This window comes from Centruroides sculpturatus, unplaced genomic scaffold, assembly GCF_000671375.1.
Source record: "Centruroides sculpturatus isolate CEXI.00-Female unplaced genomic scaffold, Cexi_2.0 scaffold211, whole genome shotgun sequence".
Classification (NCBI taxonomy): Eukaryota; Metazoa; Arthropoda; class Arachnida; order Scorpiones; family Buthidae; genus Centruroides; species Centruroides sculpturatus.
Genome location: NW_019384472.1, coordinates 753,648 through 773,507, shown reverse-complemented (window position 1 = coordinate 773,507; position 19,860 = coordinate 753,648). Strand labels below are relative to the sequence as shown.

General features: G+C 27.6%; 1 protein-coding gene and 1 long non-coding RNA gene across 2 annotated transcripts in view; both read right to left on the bottom strand.

Moving 5' to 3' along the window:
* LOC111621221 overlaps positions 1–1,553 on the bottom strand; it is a 14,240-nt gene extending 12,687 nt beyond the window's left edge. Inside the window, exon 1 of the long non-coding RNA XR_002756029.1 lies at positions 1,513–1,553. This is a non-coding gene — a long non-coding RNA (uncharacterized LOC111621221). The remainder of the gene's footprint in view (positions 1–1,512) is intronic.
* Positions 1,554–3,269: 1,716 nt separating this feature from the next.
* Positions 3,270–19,860, bottom strand: part of LOC111621208 (serine/threonine-protein phosphatase PP1-like) — a 101,021-nt gene continuing 84,430 nt past the window's right edge. The window contains exons 6-10 of the mRNA XM_023363288.1: positions 18,462–18,539; positions 18,264–18,377; positions 8,558–8,596; positions 5,917–6,021; positions 3,270–5,815 (exon numbers count right to left, since the gene is read on the bottom strand). Coding sequence (XP_023219056.1) covers positions 5,768–5,815; positions 5,917–6,021; positions 8,558–8,596; positions 18,264–18,377; positions 18,462–18,539 — 384 coding nt within the window. The 3' untranslated portion in view covers positions 3,270–5,767. The remainder of the gene's footprint in view (positions 5,816–5,916; positions 6,022–8,557; positions 8,597–18,263; positions 18,378–18,461; positions 18,540–19,860) is intronic.

The window sequence follows — 19,860 nt, the reverse complement described above, 5'->3', positions numbered from 1 at the left end:
CCTACAATTTTTTGTTTATAACGTAGTTTATACGGATTATTTTCAATAAAATATACGTATTTTGGAAATGTTGAGTCGAATTAGTCTAGAATCGATTAATTTTATGAAAGAAAACCTTTCAAACAGCCATAGTCCGTAAACTATGATTCCTACAAAATTGATTCATAAAGAACGGAACGTATCTACCGTCTTATAGGGGGATCTACTGTAATGCATATGTTACTGTGAAAGACCGAAATTAGAGAATGTCGATATTCTCCGGTGAATGTCAACACATACAAAATACGTCGGTGAAAGACCGAATATTTGGTTATATTATTATACATTCAAACAATCGCTGGTGTATGTAGACAAGCACAGATAAGCTTTGGTGAAGGTCGAAACTAATGTCAACAGAGAGGCGACAGTCTGTCACCAAATCCTTTGTGGGTAGTCGGAGGTAGGACAAGGTCGCACCTCTTTTCCCAGCAACGGTTTGGTAGAAACTGCTCACTTTGTCACTGGATAGTGTTTTTGTTTTTTTGATCCCATGAGATGGGGATCGGTTTGTCTGGTCGAGTGGCGGAGGATGAGAGGGGTTGTCGGTAAGACGTCAGCGATATCCGAATAAAAGACACCATTAACAGATTAGTTTGTAATTTGTAAAGAAAAGTTACTTTCCATAGATGAGATTTCTTCTCAAGAAATATCGTTGAGAGAAGCAGCTGCAGCTAATTTGAAAAGTGGAGGACAAGGCTATACATGCTGTCATTGCGAAAAGAAGTGTTCCACGAATAAATCCAGTTGTAAAAGCAAGGGACTCTTGTGCAATTCAAAGTGCCATAGCAATTTAAGTTGTTGCAATAAGTGAGATTGTATAATGTTAATCACATAATTTATGTGTAAGTTTATTATTGAATTAATTTCTTTTCTGATTAAGAATGTACTGTACGTTTTAGGTTCAATAGTTTATTTACATGTGCTATTACCTAAGCTTTCTCCTATTTTGACATATTAAAAAGTTGCATTTTTGACTTAACGTAATAAAAATATTTTTATTCAACATTCACCATCAGTGCATGCTGAATGTCGACATTTGCCAGTGTAAGTGAGAAATAAGGATATTTAGCAAATATTTCGTACATACACGAAACGACTGTGTGAATGCTGACATTCACTGGAGAATGTTGACATTCACCAGATATTGGTCATTCACAGTAACACACACAATATTTCATTTGTTTGTAGTTGTTCGTATGACAGTGTAACCAAGTAAAATACTGCCACTTAAAACTGGTTAAACTTGAATTAAAAACACTAAAACGTATGTTTTTAATTCAAGTGTAAACAAGCTTTATACTATTAAAACTGTTGAACAGTTAGTTCAATGTTTACATTAATATAATTCAAGGTTTGTCAATATAATTTTAATATAAACCATTATCATAAAAAAGTTAATTTTTAATTAAAAATATTACATTATTCTCAAAATTTTTTTGTTTACATTGGTAAAATAAAAGTATGTATTTTTACCTGTCTCTTCTGGAAAAATTGGTAACCATCCTCAACAACCTAAAATTTATTTTATTTTTAGTTTTGAAATTGACAAATAATAATTAAACATATATCTATTTTTAATTAAAACAAGAATAATATAAATATTTCAATTACAACACATTTAAAGCTTGTAAAATAATTTTATGTGACTTAATTTTTAAAATAAAGTCACATTAATTAATTAAGTTAATTCATCATTAAAATTATAATATAGATGCTATTGCTTCATTAGATTTTATATTCTTTTCTTAAAAATTTTCTGGCCATATACATAAATATTTCTGTACTTTGAACAGACATATTTTATCATCTTTCACTATTGATTTATTTCTTTTTCAATGTTTTCATCTTTTTCACTCATGATTTATAGTTTTCATTCATTTACTGAATGGTATGAAAATCATAGTAAACATAAAAACCATAAATCAAAACAGAAAGATGGGTTTTGTAACAAGGAATTTATTACCTATACCCTGCAATATATTAAATGTATGTATAAATATGATTTTATTAGTAAAGTGTAAAGCATGATACAATGATTGTTTGCTTTAAACTTTAGTCATTTGTTTTTAAACTAAACCTTGCATCAAAATTGTTTCCCACTATCTTTTGCGTTATTTTTCAACAGGCAATTATAAAATGATAAAAGAGACTGACATGATGTATGGTGTTTCGTGATAATCAATCATGTTATATGAATAGAATAAGCAAGCTTTTTATAAGTTACTATAGGCATTCTTGCAAAGTTTTCTATATCTTAACATTCACATCCTAGGAAACTTGTTTAATTTATAATGTTATGATATTTAGTGTTTTATGAATTTTTATTTTATTAAGATTGTTAGAAAAATACATGGAGAATGAAGCAATATAGNTTTCTTTATGTTGCAGTTTCCAAGAACCTACTGATGATTGTTAAGAAACACTTGCTATACATTTTAATTGTATGTCTGGTTCTGAAGCTGTTGCATCTATAAATGATATTTTCCTCAAAATTAGAATGTATCAAAGAATAAATAATAATTTTAGGCATTTCTGATGTTCTACAATTTTGTCATGGCATTGAAAATAATAATGTTTTTTAGTTCATATGCTCCTAAAGTTGAGCATATCAGCTTGTAGCCATGTTAGAGAAACTATATCTTTGTATTTATTTTTTTTTAGAAATGAAACATTATTAACATTTATAAGAAAATAAATTACTTTTATATTTTGATATTTCTTGAAAATATTTCAATATTCACAGTTACATGAATTCTATATAGGCTATACCAGTCTATAAATATTTTATTATAGGAATTCTGAAATTTCATCTATAGACAGCATACTTAAGGAAGTTCCTCAAACATAAATCCAATTTAAACTGCTTTTAGAATAAAATCTGTTTAGAAAATCTAAGTGCTTTTGGACGAAAGTCTCTCATAGGGAATCAGCAAGAAATTTTTCTTGTTGACTCCTGATCATATAGAATCTCAAAGCACTTGGGTTTATTAAAAAGTTTTTTCTTCAAGAAGATCAATTTGAATTGGATTTAATTTATCAACTCTGTAGAATTTAAATCAATATCATTTCAGATAAAGAAAGAGTCAGTTTCTGTCAAAAACAGTATATTTATTCTTCATCCCATTAACATTTTTATTATTTGTTATTAGATTGAGTTTAGATTTAATGGACAATTAATATATATGTACAGTACATTGCTGATATATACAGTGCATACAGTACAGGCCCAATCCAGTGCATGATTTTTAAAAGTGTGGAATTTTAAAAAATGTATTGTTTTCATAACATAGTTTACTAATTTTTACAATGTAGGTTGTAGGCATTCTGTTTGGTAAAACTACAGATCTGAATGAGTGGTTTCTGATCCCGTAGACAACCAAAAAAGTCAAAGGAACCATACTTCTAATTGTGACCCTTGGTGAGATATTGTTTTGTGGTAGCTGCTTGTTTAAACACACAATAGGCTTAACAGAGAGGCTTAATGACTCCACTTGTATCCCAGTTGTAGTTGGTGCAATGGCTTTTCTTGTGTTTTATGAGCTTTTAAAAGTATCTAATAAAGTAGAAAACAGTTCATTTTTAGTGTTATTTTGAGAAATAGTTCTGGATTTTTTCACTTTTAAATTTTACCCCATTTTTGGGGTCTTCAAAATTCCAGATGTAGCCCCCCAAAATTGGCCTATCTCATGAAAGGCATTTGTAGACCATTGGGTCTTTTGACTTTTTTTTTAATCCTACAGGTATGGTCTCCAGCTCTGATAAACTCTCAACCACCTCATTCAGAGCTGCATTTATATCTTTCTTTTCTTTTTTAATTCTTCCCAAATAGCAGGTTAGTCTTGATACAATACATAGATTTCTGTACATCAAGTTAAGATTGTGCAAATAAATATTTTAAAAAATTAATGAAAATTTAAAACTGATTTTGTTCATGTTTATTATAATCAAATATTTGTAAAAAATATTTATTTTCATTGACTGTTTTTCATATCTTTCAACATTTGATTTTATCTAGGCACATTTTAATGTATCATTCTGTAAAATTATTTTAATTAAAATAAATAATAATATTTATCTTATTTCAATAATAATATAATATTTACAATTAAAAATATTTTAATCCATTGGCATTGATCTACAAAAAGCTATGCTAGATTTTTATAACTTAATATTTTTTAATTACTATACAGTAAATTCATAGAAGATTTTATGAAGATTAAATGTGAAAACCATGATTCTATGGGTAAAAACTTTTTTTTTTGTAAGTTGTACTAAGAAATAAGTTTAAAAAATCTTATTTAAAATTCAACAGATAAATTCACTAAAAAAAATAATAAATTTCTTGAATTTAGGAATATGTAAAAATTTTAAATTATTAATCATATAATAAAACAGTTTTAAAGACATGCTAGAATCTTGCTATTAATTCTGAAACTATCTTTTCCAAGATGAGTTGAGAAGGTATTTACATTGGTTACATTGATTATATTGATAACACACCTGTTAAGTTAGCTCCTCATATATAAATCCAATTTAAACTGCTCTTTTGGAGTGAAAATATATTAGGACAGTCGAGTGCTTTCATGCTACATGCCTATCATCGGATATCAATAAGAGAAATAAGGTCAGCAGATGACAGATCACTGCTGGTGTTGTCTTTCGTCGCTCCCAGATAATGGACATTGAGCTCAAAATCACTTGAATTTTCTTTCCCCCCAAGAAATACAGTATGAATTGGATTATAAGAAGACAGTTAAAAGAAGAGATAACTACTGTAAATTTAATAACAATTACAGTATTCATATATCTTTTCTTTTAAAGTTACACTATTAAAATATCTTAAATGTGATCATAATAAGATTACAAGACAAATTTAAAACTTTCATTAATACAGTACTTTCCTCACAACATCAGTAAAATAATATATAATTACTTTGTTCTTCAAACAGTTTTATATTATATTATATTTAATAAATAATCAACTGGTTACTAGAATTTTGGCATTTAAAAACATCTATTGCTCTGTCTTTAGAAGCATCCTCTAAATTAAAATGTGAACACTCTAATCTTAATTTATAAAATTAATTTAAATGAGGTTTTGAAGATGTTCCAAAAAGCACTTATAAATGTTAAAATTCCTTTACAGGCTGATTATTTTTGTATTGTTTAATTATAATAATAAAAATTTATAACACAAACTAAATTTTACTTATATTTTCTACAACATATATATACATATAAATTATATATATGTATGTATTTATATATATATATAATATACAAATGCCAATGGATTATTGTTTGATAGAAATTCACGTATAACTTCAACAGAAACCAATATTGACATTTACAACAGATGATGCAATTCACAGAAGTAACAAAGAATGACAAACATTTTATTACATTTGCAAAACTTATATATATATTTAATTTCATTATATAGCAAGTACTTTCTCATCTTTTTATTATAAACTTATAAATATCTAATGTGCACAAATTTATTCAAAATCTGTCACTGAATAGAAGTTTTTTTTTTATGTATATACAGTATACAATATACTTTTCCCATAAAGAATGGAAATAGTTTTGATTTCATCGTACATGCAAATTGCACATACGTCTGTTTTTTTTCTATTCTGAAGTTGTCTGGGAAGCAAAAACTGTACAAATCTTTATTTTACTTGACCATAAATTAAAGAAGATATGAATTCCAACTTTTAAAAATAATTCAGTCTTTTCTATTAGTTGTTCTCATTACAAGTTTTGTTTTGTCAGGCTGTAATAAAAAGTTAATTTTACATAAAATATTTTAGTTACAAATCAATATTAACTTAGTTTATATTTTGAGAGATAATAAACAAAAAAGAATTTACTTACGGGCAGGATACTGAACCAACATGTTAAATCTTCTGAAACAATCATAATTGCTCCTGCGTTGTCAAATTCGCCACAGTAATTTGGAGCACTGAATAAAGTAACAAGCTGGAAAAAATAACATAAGTTAGATCTGTTTATATCAAATACAAGCATACAAAAATAATGAATAATCTTATATGATTAAGATAAAATATAACAGAAAGAATTGAAATATAAATGCCAGTAAACATCATTGGATTTCCTGGTCTAATATTGGCTACTTTCCAATAGAACAACTTCCTAAAGCAAATGACATGGAATTAGGGGGTTCAAAAATATTTTCAATGTGATAAAATACTGACTTCAATTCAAATTGATGTTCTTAGAGTAAAACTTTTTGAAAATTCAAGGGCTTTGTACCCATCATCAGAAATCAATGAAATAGTTTTTGCTCTAAGAAAAGTTTGGATTAAATTTACATTTGAAGAACTTTCTTAACAAATAAATTATTGACTCCTATAATTTAGTCTATTTTATTTTAATATATTCACTTTACCTCAATCATCTGTTTTATCAACATAACCATTACAATTGAATTGTTGCAAGTCTGGATGTTGTTATAAAAATTATTCTTGTTAAAATAACTTATATACCAGTATTTAGTCATTTTTTATATTTAATAACAGCTTAAAATTATATGAAAGCTATTTTTTAAATAAGGTCTGTTTTTTAATAAGAAGAAAAATACTGTAAATATTATTAAAATATATTTTTTTCCCATATTCTACATACTTTTATCTACTTTTCTACATAATTTCCATTTTTGTTCAAACATCTATCATACTGCTCAACAATTTTTTGAATTCAGACTTCAAATATATCTGCCACCTGTGAGAAAGCCGAATCCATGACTGTAGTTTTCACTTTGTCATCATTGAACCGTTGGCCACCAAAAAACTTCTTTAAGTATCGAAATAAATGAAAATCACTGGGTGCAAGGTGTGGATTTAAGGTGGATGATACAGTTGTTCCCATCCAAAAGAACTGATTAGACCTTGTGTTTGTGCAGAAACATGTGGCCTTGCATTGTCATGGAGCAACATCACACAGGAAGACATGCCACTTGTTTTGTATGGCATGCCGGAATTTTCTCAAGATCACACAATATCCATCAGAATTGATTGTTGTGCCTCTTGGCATAAAATCCACTAACAAAATCCCTTTCCTGTTCCAAAAGACAGTTTCCATAATTTTCCGTGCTGAAATGGACTGTTTGGCTTTCACTTTAGTTGGCGAAGATGTGTGTCCCATTCCATTGACTGTTGCTTGGACTCGGGAGTCATGTGAGACACCCAAGTCTCATCTCCTGTAACAATGTGGTCCAACAATTCATCTCCTTCATGATCGTATAGAGTCAAAAACGATAAAGCACTGCCCAATCTTTTTGTTTTGTGATCAGAAAGCAGTCTTGGAACCCACCGAGAACACAATTTTCAATAATTCAGTTTCTCCGAAACAATGGTATACAAAACTGATCTTGAAACCTGTGGAAATTCAATTGGTAACATTTAAATCGTGAATTGTCGGTCCTCTCGAATTTTGTTATCTACATCACAAACCAAATCTTCAGAAATCAGAGGTCAGCCAGGGTGTGGCTCATCATGCACATTAACCTGTCCGTCCTTGAACATTCTCACCCACTTTTGAACTTTACAATCACTCATAGCATTATCATCATAAACTTCACAAATGTGACGGTGAATTTCTGCTGCTGCCAAGTTTCTTGCACTCAAGAATTGAATAACAGATCATATCTCACAGTCGGCGGGCAACTCAATTTTCTTAAACATTATAAACTTGTACAGCTCAGCACACAGACAGATGATACAGCTGCAAATGATGTCTAAATGTATGCAAAGCATGCTTGGAGTAGACGCACCTATGCACTGCCACGATCGCACGTCATTCTCACTCTCATTCACAAACAGACCTTATTTAAAAAATAGCCCTCATACATCAAATTTTAAATATAAATTTTGCGATTTTGTTGTAACTATTGTTCATTTATTCCTATTGTAAATNTTTTAGGTTCAATAGTTTATTTACATGTGCTATTACCTAAGCTTTCTCCTATTTTGACATATTAAAAAGTTGCATTTTTGACTTAACGTAATAAAAATATTTTTATTCAACATTCACCATCAGTGCATGCTGAATGTCGACATTTGCCAGTGTAAGTGAGAAATAAGGATATTTAGCAAATATTTCGTACATACACGAAACGACTGTGTGAATGCTGACATTCACTGGAGAATGTTGACATTCACCAGATATTGGTCATTCACAGTAACACACACAATATTTCATTTGTTTGTAGTTGTTCGTATGACAGTGTAACCAAGTAAAATACTGCCACTTAAAACTGGTTAAACTTGAATTAAAAACACTAAAACGTATGTTTTTAATTCAAGTGTAAACAAGCTTTATACTATTAAAACTGTTGAACAGTTAGTTCAATGTTTACATTAATATAATTCAAGGTTTGTCAATATAATTTTAATATAAACCATTATCATAAAAAAGTTAATTTTTAATTAAAAATATTACATTATTCTCAAAATTTTTTTGTTTACATTGGTAAAATAAAAGTATGTATTTTTACCTGTCTCTTCTGGAAAAATTGGTAACCATCCTCAACAACCTAAAATTTATTTTATTTTTAGTTTTGAAATTGACAAATAATAATTAAACATATATCTATTTTTAATTAAAACAAGAATAATATAAATATTTCAATTACAACACATTTAAAGCTTGTAAAATAATTTTATGTGACTTAATTTTTAAAATAAAGTCACATTAATTAATTAAGTTAATTCATCATTAAAATTATAATATAGATGCTATTGCTTCATTAGATTTTATATTCTTTTCTTAAAAATTTTCTGGCCATATACATAAATATTTCTGTACTTTGAACAGACATATTTTATCATCTTTCACTATTGATTTATTTCTTTTTCAATGTTTTCATCTTTTTCACTCATGATTTATAGTTTTCATTCATTTACTGAATGGTATGAAAATCATAGTAAACATAAAAACCATAAATCAAAACAGAAAGATGGGTTTTGTAACAAGGAATTTATTACCTATACCCTGCAATATATTAAATGTATGTATAAATATGATTTTATTAGTAAAGTGTAAAGCATGATACAATGATTGTTTGCTTTAAACTTTAGTCATTTGTTTTTAAACTAAACCTTGCATCAAAATTGTTTCCCACTATCTTTTGCGTTATTTTTCAACAGGCAATTATAAAATGATAAAAGAGACTGACATGATGTATGGTGTTTCGTGATAATCAATCATGTTATATGAATAGAATAAGCAAGCTTTTTATAAGTTACTATAGGCATTCTTGCAAAGTTTTCTATATCTTAACATTCACATCCTAGGAAACTTGTTTAATTTATAATGTTATGATATTTAGTGTTTTATGAATTTTTATTTTATTAAGATTGTTAGAAAAATACATGGAGAATGAAGCAATATAGAAATGAATTATACTATAGAATTTTTATTTAAAATAATAATAATAATAATAATAGTACATATTCTGAGGGAGCTGACATGTCTTTGAACTTTATATAAAGACATAACTTTTATTTATTCAGCTACATATACTTTAAGCCCACTTCATTCCTGGACTCTATTTAATGTACAAATGTATTTTGGCCACAAATTTTATTCAATCTTTACCTTTCTTCAGTATATAAATATGTAAATAAAAAGTCCAGGCTTGAAGTGAGCCTATAAATAGCCACATAAATAAGAATTATGACTTTACATGAAGTTCTGAAATAATAACAACACTTTATTTTATTAAGATTGTTAGAAAAATACATGGAGAATGAAGCAATATAGCAAATTGTAAGACACTTTTAAAGGATAGTCAAGCCATTACTATAGGAAGAAGCTGTATAATTATATACATATTAAGCCAATGCACACATTTTGATTCAAAACTATCTTTGTCCAAATCCAGAAATTTAAATTATGCTTAAATTTGATTTTTGTTTTAAATCTTAAACAAATTAACATTTAAAATGTTTTAAAATTTAGAACAAATTGAGAAAAAGAGAAGATAATTAATTTATCATAATAAGTTAATGTTCCTGTTATAAAACGTTTTTCTAGTGTAGATTATTTAAGAGGTTAAAATACATTTATTTCATAATTTATCTTACCTGGTGAGCTCGAACAATTAAACTGCAATCGTGTTTCTCTAAAAAACTCCTCACTACATCACCGCCAAATGTATACGAAACACCACGGTCATTTTCTCCCCAGCCAGTAATATCCTGTTTTTGTAATTTATATCCATATTAAATTATTTTTAAATTGATTATAAATCTATCTTTATTGTGAAATCCATTTTGACAAACCTCATCAGGATCTGACCAAAGAAGATCACAGATTAAACCATGGTCTGGAACATCAATAGGACGGGGTATCGAACGTAACTGTAAAATAAAAAAATATATATATATAAATTGTGACAATAGTGTAACTTAAAGTTATTGAATCTATAATTAGAATACATCAAATAGTTTAAGTCCAGAATTATCTTTCACATGAAATGTTAAAAGAAAAAATTTTTATCTAAGAACATAAAAATAACAAATTTAGTATTAAATATGATTAAAACAGTTTTATTTTAAGAGCAATTATTAATAAGATCCCTAATTTTTGTATGATTTTATTACTAAAGTTTTACATTAGTCATTATTCTTATTTAAAACACAAGTTCACAGGCAGTAAATACATGTAATGTTCACATTAATTAACATACATCTATTAATAGCTTATGAAAGGAACATAAAAACATAATAAAAAAATTTATTTTGAAACCATAAAATACATGGTAGGTGCCAAAATTTTCTGGTCTAACTATGTTTTAGATGTTAGAGGTATAAAATAATGATGTCATTTTTCAATATAGTCTCCTTGTAATTCAACACTTATTACATCTTGGAATTAGCATTTCAATACTCTTGAAAAAATAATCTGCAGTTTTGTCTGCAAAATGCTCATAAACTGCCTCCTGCAACTCCTCATCACTTTTTCAAAGGTCTTTTTTGAGTTTTGGAAATAGATAATAATCACTAGGAGCCAAGTCCAGGCTGTAGGGTGGATAGTCAAGGTCCTCAAACCCACATTCCTTCACAGTAGCCTTGGCAATGGCAGTCATATACACTGGTGCATTGTCCTATAAGAGGTGAACATGATCATGATACAAATTAATACAACAAATCTAACTAAAATGAATGTTTCCAAGTGACTTATGCAAACTGTGTGGGAAAAACTGTTTTATTAGCCCACATACAGATGATGCTATCATTATTTTATTCCTATCATGTCTAAAATATATTTAGGCTAGAAACTTTTGGCACCTACCACATTTATGTCATATTTTAAAATTATAAATATGAAGGTAGATGACATAAAAAATTAAATTAATATAATAATTCTGTACTGTAAAAAGATCATTATAATTACTTATAATTAAATCTACAACAAATTGGCAATTGAAAATAAAATAAAATAAACAAAAACTTTGAGATGATTTCTTCTAAACTACGTATCAGTTAAATGGCATTTTTTTCAAGAGCAAGTTTAGAGGTTCAGAAAAAAATGTCTCATAATAAATTTGTTATGAGAAATTTTATTCCATACCTCCTATAGCATGTGTTTATTTTCATTTTAGTAATTTTATACAGAGTTCATGTTTATGAGCATTAGACATAAGAAATTATGGCAATTTATTTTATTTTATAATTATATTATGATGGTTTATTGTTATTTTACAGCATCAATAATAACAAAAAATGTTTGTTATTATTTTACAGCATCATTGAGAATTTTCAAATGCACATATGACTGTGGTATCTATCTCAGTTGCAAGTTTCCTCAGGAGATCATTTTTACTAATTCTTAAATTTAAAAACTTGCCATCATAATATGTCAATATTTATGTAAATCATCATTGTCATTAGCGTCTCTACTATTATTTTCTGACATTGCAACTTTAAAGATATTCACACATTGGATAAACTGTATATAGTGGAGTAAATAATTAGACTATTTATATCTCAAACATGTAGAGAAGTGACTTGTAATTGAATACAGTTAATTTAACAAACTATCTCCATCTAAACTGTTGCATATCTTAGGCCATTATCATCTGATTTGGACCTTTTATTGAAAGATCTGTGAATTTTATCCAAAGAATAAAAATTAATACCTTATAATAAACAAAACAATAATGAACAGATACAACAAACAAAGAGAATAAAGCACAGCATTCAGACTGTTTCCTCAGAGTGTCATGCTAATAAATCAATCTAAAATAAATTAATGTAAAATTAATTATATAGCAATTACATCAGAAATATATAATAATACCATAAATAAATAATGATTTTTATTATATTTATAATCAAAATATTTTATAAAATGCAGAATAGTTTAACACACTCAAAAATAAAAATTTACTTGATTTTTTTCTACCAAATTACTAGAATGAACATAAATTATAATCATCATTAAGATGACTTACAGATTTTTAAATCTATTAACTAGAAGAAATAAATGTTGCATTCATTCAGAGCTATAAATAAAATTCTGTTGTTTATAGTTAATATAAATTTTCAAATTATGAAAAATAATGATTATATTATTTAATTTCTGTTATGTATAAGTATATGTTAGCTACTTATAAAATTTAACTTAACAATTAGTTCTCATTAATGAAATAATTATAATTAATTATGAAGTATTCTATTTAGTAATCCTTTGAGAGTTGATAAATAGCATACTTTATGATTAATATATGTACTTAATCATTCCAAAATCTCATTTGAATAATATATTTGTATGTGTATGTGTTTTAGATTTAAATTATTTAACAAATACTGATAAATTTTAATTATTAAGCTAGTTTTATAGCCTATAAATAAATTAAATAAATTTATTGATGTAGTTTATATCAGTAAATTAATTTATTTCTCCAGTTTTATCTTGAGTAAATTTTATGATATAAATAAATTACAAAGTATTTATTTAAATGAAACAAAATAAGATATTAATTTATTTTTAAATTGTTGGATTTTGAATTCTCTTTATTGTAATTCATTATGTTCAGTTTGTCTCTTATTGAGGAATCTTAAGGTGTATCTGACATATGCCATGTCAATGCCAGTCTCTTCTATTTCAGCCAGGATGATGTACACTCACTCCATTGCTTCATTTGTCATCTCGATGACAAATGAACAGTGTAGTGTACATCATCTTGGCCATAAACAACACAGTGTATGTTGGATACACCTTAAGATACTTCTCTATTGTAATTAAAATATTAAAAAATAAATTAATTTAGCTGAGTATAATCTATAAATGAAAAAATCAGATTAATTATCCATATACAATGATTAAGAATGTTTTGTTTTGCTTTAACTTTTCTAATTGGTCTTGATCCTATACTTTAAGGTTTTCAACCTTATTTGCTTGTTTACACCTCTCAGAATCAGATTTTATTTGCTAACACCTTTACATATTCATACAAAATAAGAATAAATTACATATAAGATTAAATAAAGAATAAAATAGGAATTGATATTTTTTTATTAAAAATAAATCAATATTTAAAATTCAATGTTTTACTTCACTAAGATTTAAAGATACCTCAATTTTTTTTTATTATATTTTTAAATATAATAAAAATAAGTTTATAATTTATCAATCCTAATAATTTATCAATCCCCTGGTAAATTGGTTGACTCTAAGGAGTAACTAGCAATCAGATTAGAATCTCTAGTGGTTATTTAAAAATTAATTGGGTACTTATTAAGTAATCAAATAGAGGATCCAGACTAATTATAAAATGCTATTCTTTTTTCTTTTTCTAAGTACTGAGTACACTTAATTCTGTTTTTACATGATAGATTGGTTCTCAGAAATTACATATAAAAAAAAATCATGTAAAAAAATACATTGTATGTATGGAAAATTAGAAGATTGCTTACGGACCTAAGAAATCAACAAAAATAATGAAATAAACCATATGAAAAATCTTATTTTTTTTGCATGTTATCAAATTTTATTTCATATACATTGCACATAAATAAAAATGAATTATAGGAACATAAATTTCACTTGTAAAGAATTAATGAACATAAAAATTGGGCAGAATATGTAATGTGAATTATACATAAGATTTTATTTGTTGTCACTTTCTGACAATAAATGCATACACTTGCACATGATTGAAATATCATTGTTATCACTAAAAATGCTTTGGTTATCGTGTTCATCATCCATAGGTGAAGTTCTTTCCGTGAACTCCTGAACAACATTAGCATTGATGTCCTGTGGTGCTGATGATACAGTGGTTTTATGAATGAATTCAGATATTAATGGCTGGGTTTGTATTGTGGCTAGGCCGTTATATAATTCTATACAAGACAACATTAACAATTTCAGATCACATAGAAACTTGTGTATTTACAAAGTTTCTAACCAGTAGTTAAAAACTATCAATATGATCCATCATTTGCTGCAAGAATTTTAATTTTCTTTATGTTCTACTGAGTAGCTTTCATGTTAATGAATGGAAGATATTTACTTGTTTTTAGGTTTTTTTCAGCTGTTGTCAGATGAAATTCACAAATTTTCATAATGTTCCACATCAAGTTAACTTATGCTATATCAAGATATAAGTTAGGATATACAGTACATATTAGATTTATATTTAATTCATCATTTTCTGAATTTACTTAGATATTTTATAACTGAGAGATCCAAGGCAATCATAAACATAAATATGTCAATCTGTAGATTCCAGACTTATCAAATTAAACTTTTAGATTAAACTAAGAGTTTGGCAACCACAAAATAAAATATATAAATTTATAAAAGCTGTCATATTATAGTAATAAGTAAGTAAGTATAGAATGTACTGTACAAGTATTCTGTAAGCTGCAGTGATAAAGATATACTGGTACTGTAGTTTTATTATAATTTTGTAATAATACTAAAATTATAGTTATATAAATAAATAAAAGGAAAAATATTTTGATATGCTATTGTTTTAAACAAAATTAAATTAAATAAAATAGACAAAATTAAACAAAATAGATATTTTATTCTCAAAAATGTCAACTTGATGAATGAATTTAGAATAAAATTGAATAGTCCTACAATTTTCTATATATTTTAAATATTTATACAGTTTATATCTAGGAATCTACTTACCATAAATATTTATTTAACATATTTAAATAATCTATAAATTTGTGTGTATTTTTAAAAAAATATCATAATATTTATGTACAGTATTTTAATAATTTATATTTTAATTTCATTTCTGAATTTTAAAAATATGAAAAATGAGTAAGAAAAATAAATAAATTTAAATGAATGAATTGTTTTTTATGATATTCTGATTGATATTAATATTTAATTTTATTGGGTTTTCTTTAATTCATTGTCTTAATATTATATGAAATAATTGTATATTTAATAGAAAATACAGATACTTAGCAATATATTGATAGAAGTAACTCATTCATTACTTTGAAATTAAATATAAATGTTTAAAAATTTTTAAATTGCATTTTGTATAATATAATATAATGAAGTTCATGAATATTTCCCTTCTCTCTTGTTTTTATATAGAGTGAGGCAAGATTTCTATGCTTGAGTGTATCGTGGATCTCCCAATTAAATAATATCTGGACCACAAATTCAGTAAAGACATGGATTTAATATATATGTAGCCTCTTGGAAGTTCAAATTTTCCCCTTCTCTTATTCTAAAACTCTTATTCTAAATATAAACTTAAGTTTGTGAGTATAATCTAATCCATAAATTTATTATTAATATTTAATTTATATGCTAATATACTAAGTTTTTATATATTGTATTTTTAAAATAACATATATTTTATGTACTGTACAATCTGATATTGGATATAACAGTGCTGACCGTTATTTATATACGTGGTTAACTACAATGATGCAATGAAATATCTTATGTATTCCAATTCAGTATTTTATTATGTCATAAATAATGTAATAAAGCTTTTTTCTTATTTTTGATGCAAAAGAAACAAAAGTGTTGTTTCAGATATATCGGAATTGACGTAATCGATTACGTCAAGAAAAATGACACATATTTGATTGAGTGATATAATACAACCATTGCGTAACAATTAAAGAGAAATATATCACGAATGTCTAGATTAGTGCTTTTCTTACACTTTGACATAGAAAATATTATTAAAATTCAATAATATTTAAATAACTTATAATTATTCCACAGGAGTTAAATAAACTTTAAAAAGAAGGCTGGGCCAACTTAAATTATTCCGTGGGCTGCAAAGAAGAGAGAAGAACAAACAAATCTACCAGATTTAGTAGAAAATCTACTAAGTTGAGTACCATATACGTCACGCGCTCTTTATATACCATTCCTTGTCAGAGAACCATCCATTGACAACCCTAAGTAGCGATGGTCCATACTATCCTATAACTTTGATGTTGCCGAATATGGAATAACGAATGATTTAATAAAACCATACACTCGCGAATGTTTGCGTAGACTAGGAGCATCAAGTGTGCCTGAGGGGCATTTCTAGTAATAAAGGAGGAATTAACTCCTCTCGTTGGTATTTGCACCAGTGTGGTGCGATTCCGACCGTACCCTTTTTTTTTTAAATGTCACACTACGATTCCTTTTATAAGAAAGATACCACTGAGTATTCGAATATTTTTTATGTAAAATCTTTCTATAAAAAGTCGTACTAAAATTGATGATGAGAATGAAAAAATGAATATAATGAATTTACCTTGGAAAAACATTCGAGTACAGTACATAAAGAAACACACTACATCTTAATAGTCAAAAGAATTCCACTTTTATTAGTTAGTTATGAAAAATCGATTTAAATTTAATTATTTTCAAGAAAAAAAAAAACTTAAATACAACGAGCAATTATATTCGGGCTGCAATTTTTAATCACATTTTTAATTTATTTAATTTAAAATATACGCTCCACACCTCAAATTAGCAGTGGCTTGCCCCTGTACATCATACTTTTCCTTTAATAACAGAGTCGTGCAAGTCATCTATTAACTGCTTTCAGGGGAAGGTCTTGAATTGAAATAACGTGACTTACAGTTTGCATCGGAAGTTCGTATATCGGGGCTTCCTGTCCCTAAGCTTTCCCTTCACCAAATCCCAGGAATTTTCCCAATATGTCGTGCTCCATCTTTCACCACCCTACGCCCCATTGTGGGCCTGGTCGAATCCTTAATAGACTAGCTTTAAAAAGCGATACCACAAGCCTTTATTTTCCAGGCGCGACCCCACGACTAACTACAAGTGTGCGATGGATTTAGTCACTTGGCCACTAGTGGGCTTTAAATTAATAAAAACTATTTTCTGAAAGTATAGAGCATGTGACAGCAATGTTGCCACGTCTACCGAATTTTCGGTAGATTACCGATTTTGGGACCGATCTACCAATTGAAGCAGCAAATCTACCGAAAAGTTTACGATAATTCAAGAAAGAAATTTTTATTTTCAATGTATCTAAAAATTCTCAATAAAATATTTCTTTGTACTTTCATTTCTTATATATCGTAAGAGACTTTATTGCAAAGACTCTGTCTCGTTTTGTTGAGAACATCTTGTGTCTGCCCCATTCTTCAGCTAATGTAGAAAGAATATTTTCGTAAATAAATCTGTTAAGCACGAAACAAAGAAATAAACTGAGCTCTGAAACAATCACTGGCTTACTTCTTACTAAACAATTACAGCAGAACCTCGATTATCCGGACTAATTGGGGATGAAGGTAGTCCNGCCTATAAATAGCCACATAAATAAGAATTATGACTTTACATGAAGTTCTGAAATAATAACAACACTTTATTTTATTAAGATTGTTAGAAAAATACATGGAGAATGAAGCAATATAGCAAATTGTAAGACACTTTTAAAGGATAGTCAAGCCATTACTATAGGAAGAAGCTGTATAATTATATACATATTAAGCCAATGCACACATTTTGATTCAAAACTATCTTTGTCCAAATCCAGAAATTTAAATTATGCTTAAATTTGATTTTTGTTTTAAATCTTAAACAAATTAACATTTAAAATGTTTTAAAATTTAGAACAAATTGAGAAAAAGAGAAGATAATTAATTTATCATAATAAGTTAATGTTCCTGTTATAAAACGTTTTTCTAGTGTAGATTATTTAAGAGGTTAAAATACATTTATTTCATAATTTATCTTACCTGGTGAGCTCGAACAATTAAACTGCAATCGTGTTTCTCTAAAAAACTCCTCACTACATCACCGCCAAATGTATACGAAACACCACGGTCATTTTCTCCCCAGCCAGTAATATCCTGTTTTTGTAATTTATATCCATATTAAATTATTTTTAAATTGATTATAAATCTATCTTTATTGTGAAATCCATTTTGACAAACCTCATCAGGATCTGACCAAAGAAGATCACAGATTAAACCATGGTCTGGAACATCAATAGGACGGGGTATCGAACGTAACTGTAAAATAAAAAAATATATATATATAAATTGTGACAATAGTGTAACTTAAAGTTATTGAATCTATAATTAGAATACATCAAATAGTTTAAGTCCAGAATTATCTTTCACATGAAATGTTAAAAGAAAAAATTTTTATCTAAGAACATAAAAATAACAAATTTAGTATTAAATATGATTAAAACAGTTTTATTTTAAGAGCAATTATTAATAAGATCCCTAATTTTTGTATGATTTTATTACTAAAGTTTTACATTAGTCATTATTCTTATTTAAAACACAAGTTCACAGGCAGTAAATACATGTAATGTTCACATTAATTAACATACATTAATAGCTTATGAAAGGAACATAAAAATATAATAAAAAAATTTATTTTGAAACCATAAAATACATGGTAGGTGCCAAAATTTTCTGGTCTAACTATATTTTAGATGTTAGAGGTATAAAATAATGATGTCATTTTTCAATATCCTTGTAATTCAACACTTATTACATCTTGGAATTAGCATTTCAATACTCTTGAAAAAATAATCTGCAGTTTTGTCTGCAAAATGCTCATAAACTGCCTCCTGCAACTCCTTATCACTTTTTCAAAGGTCTTTTTTGAGTTTTGGAAATAGATAATGATCACTAGGAGCCAAGTCCAGGCTGTAGGGTGGATAGTCAAGGTCCTCATGTAGTCGTACGCTATATGTTGTATGTATTAAGTTAAGTTAGTTTAGTTCTTTCCTGCTATCCTTTGTTCTATTATTCTATCTCCTTCTAGAACTTTCCTATCTTAATCCCTGTCCCTTGGGTGGGATGACCACTTCCGGGAAACGGAAGAACAAAGAAGTTCGAATTACCCCTAAGACACGGAGGAACGGACAAAAGGCATTCGAGGACGGAACTGCGAGAGGTACAGACGTGGAGAGTGGANGTTCGTACTTACAATTGCGAAAAGAAACTTTTGTTGCGACGATCCGTGTGCCTTTATGCTTCGAGCGTTAGGGTTAGCGAGACACGTGGTCGAATAATCCACAAAATCAAGTATTTTGCTGGATAAAATTGTATCCTCACTTTAAATCTGTCCCCTCGATGCTGTAGCTGTCCACTTCCGTACAATCCGTGTGCGATGTTCTTCGATGCTAGCGGATTGTAGCTGCTCGGTCCAAGCTCCTGAGATTTGCACGTGTTCGTCTTTTGTTCGGGTCACCAAATGTCGGGTTGATCCCAACTTACCGATTAAAGTAAATCGATCGACATAACGTAAAAACATGACACTTTTATTAACTAGCAGGTTAAATTCTAACTCCATCTTACAATGTTTTTTTAACGA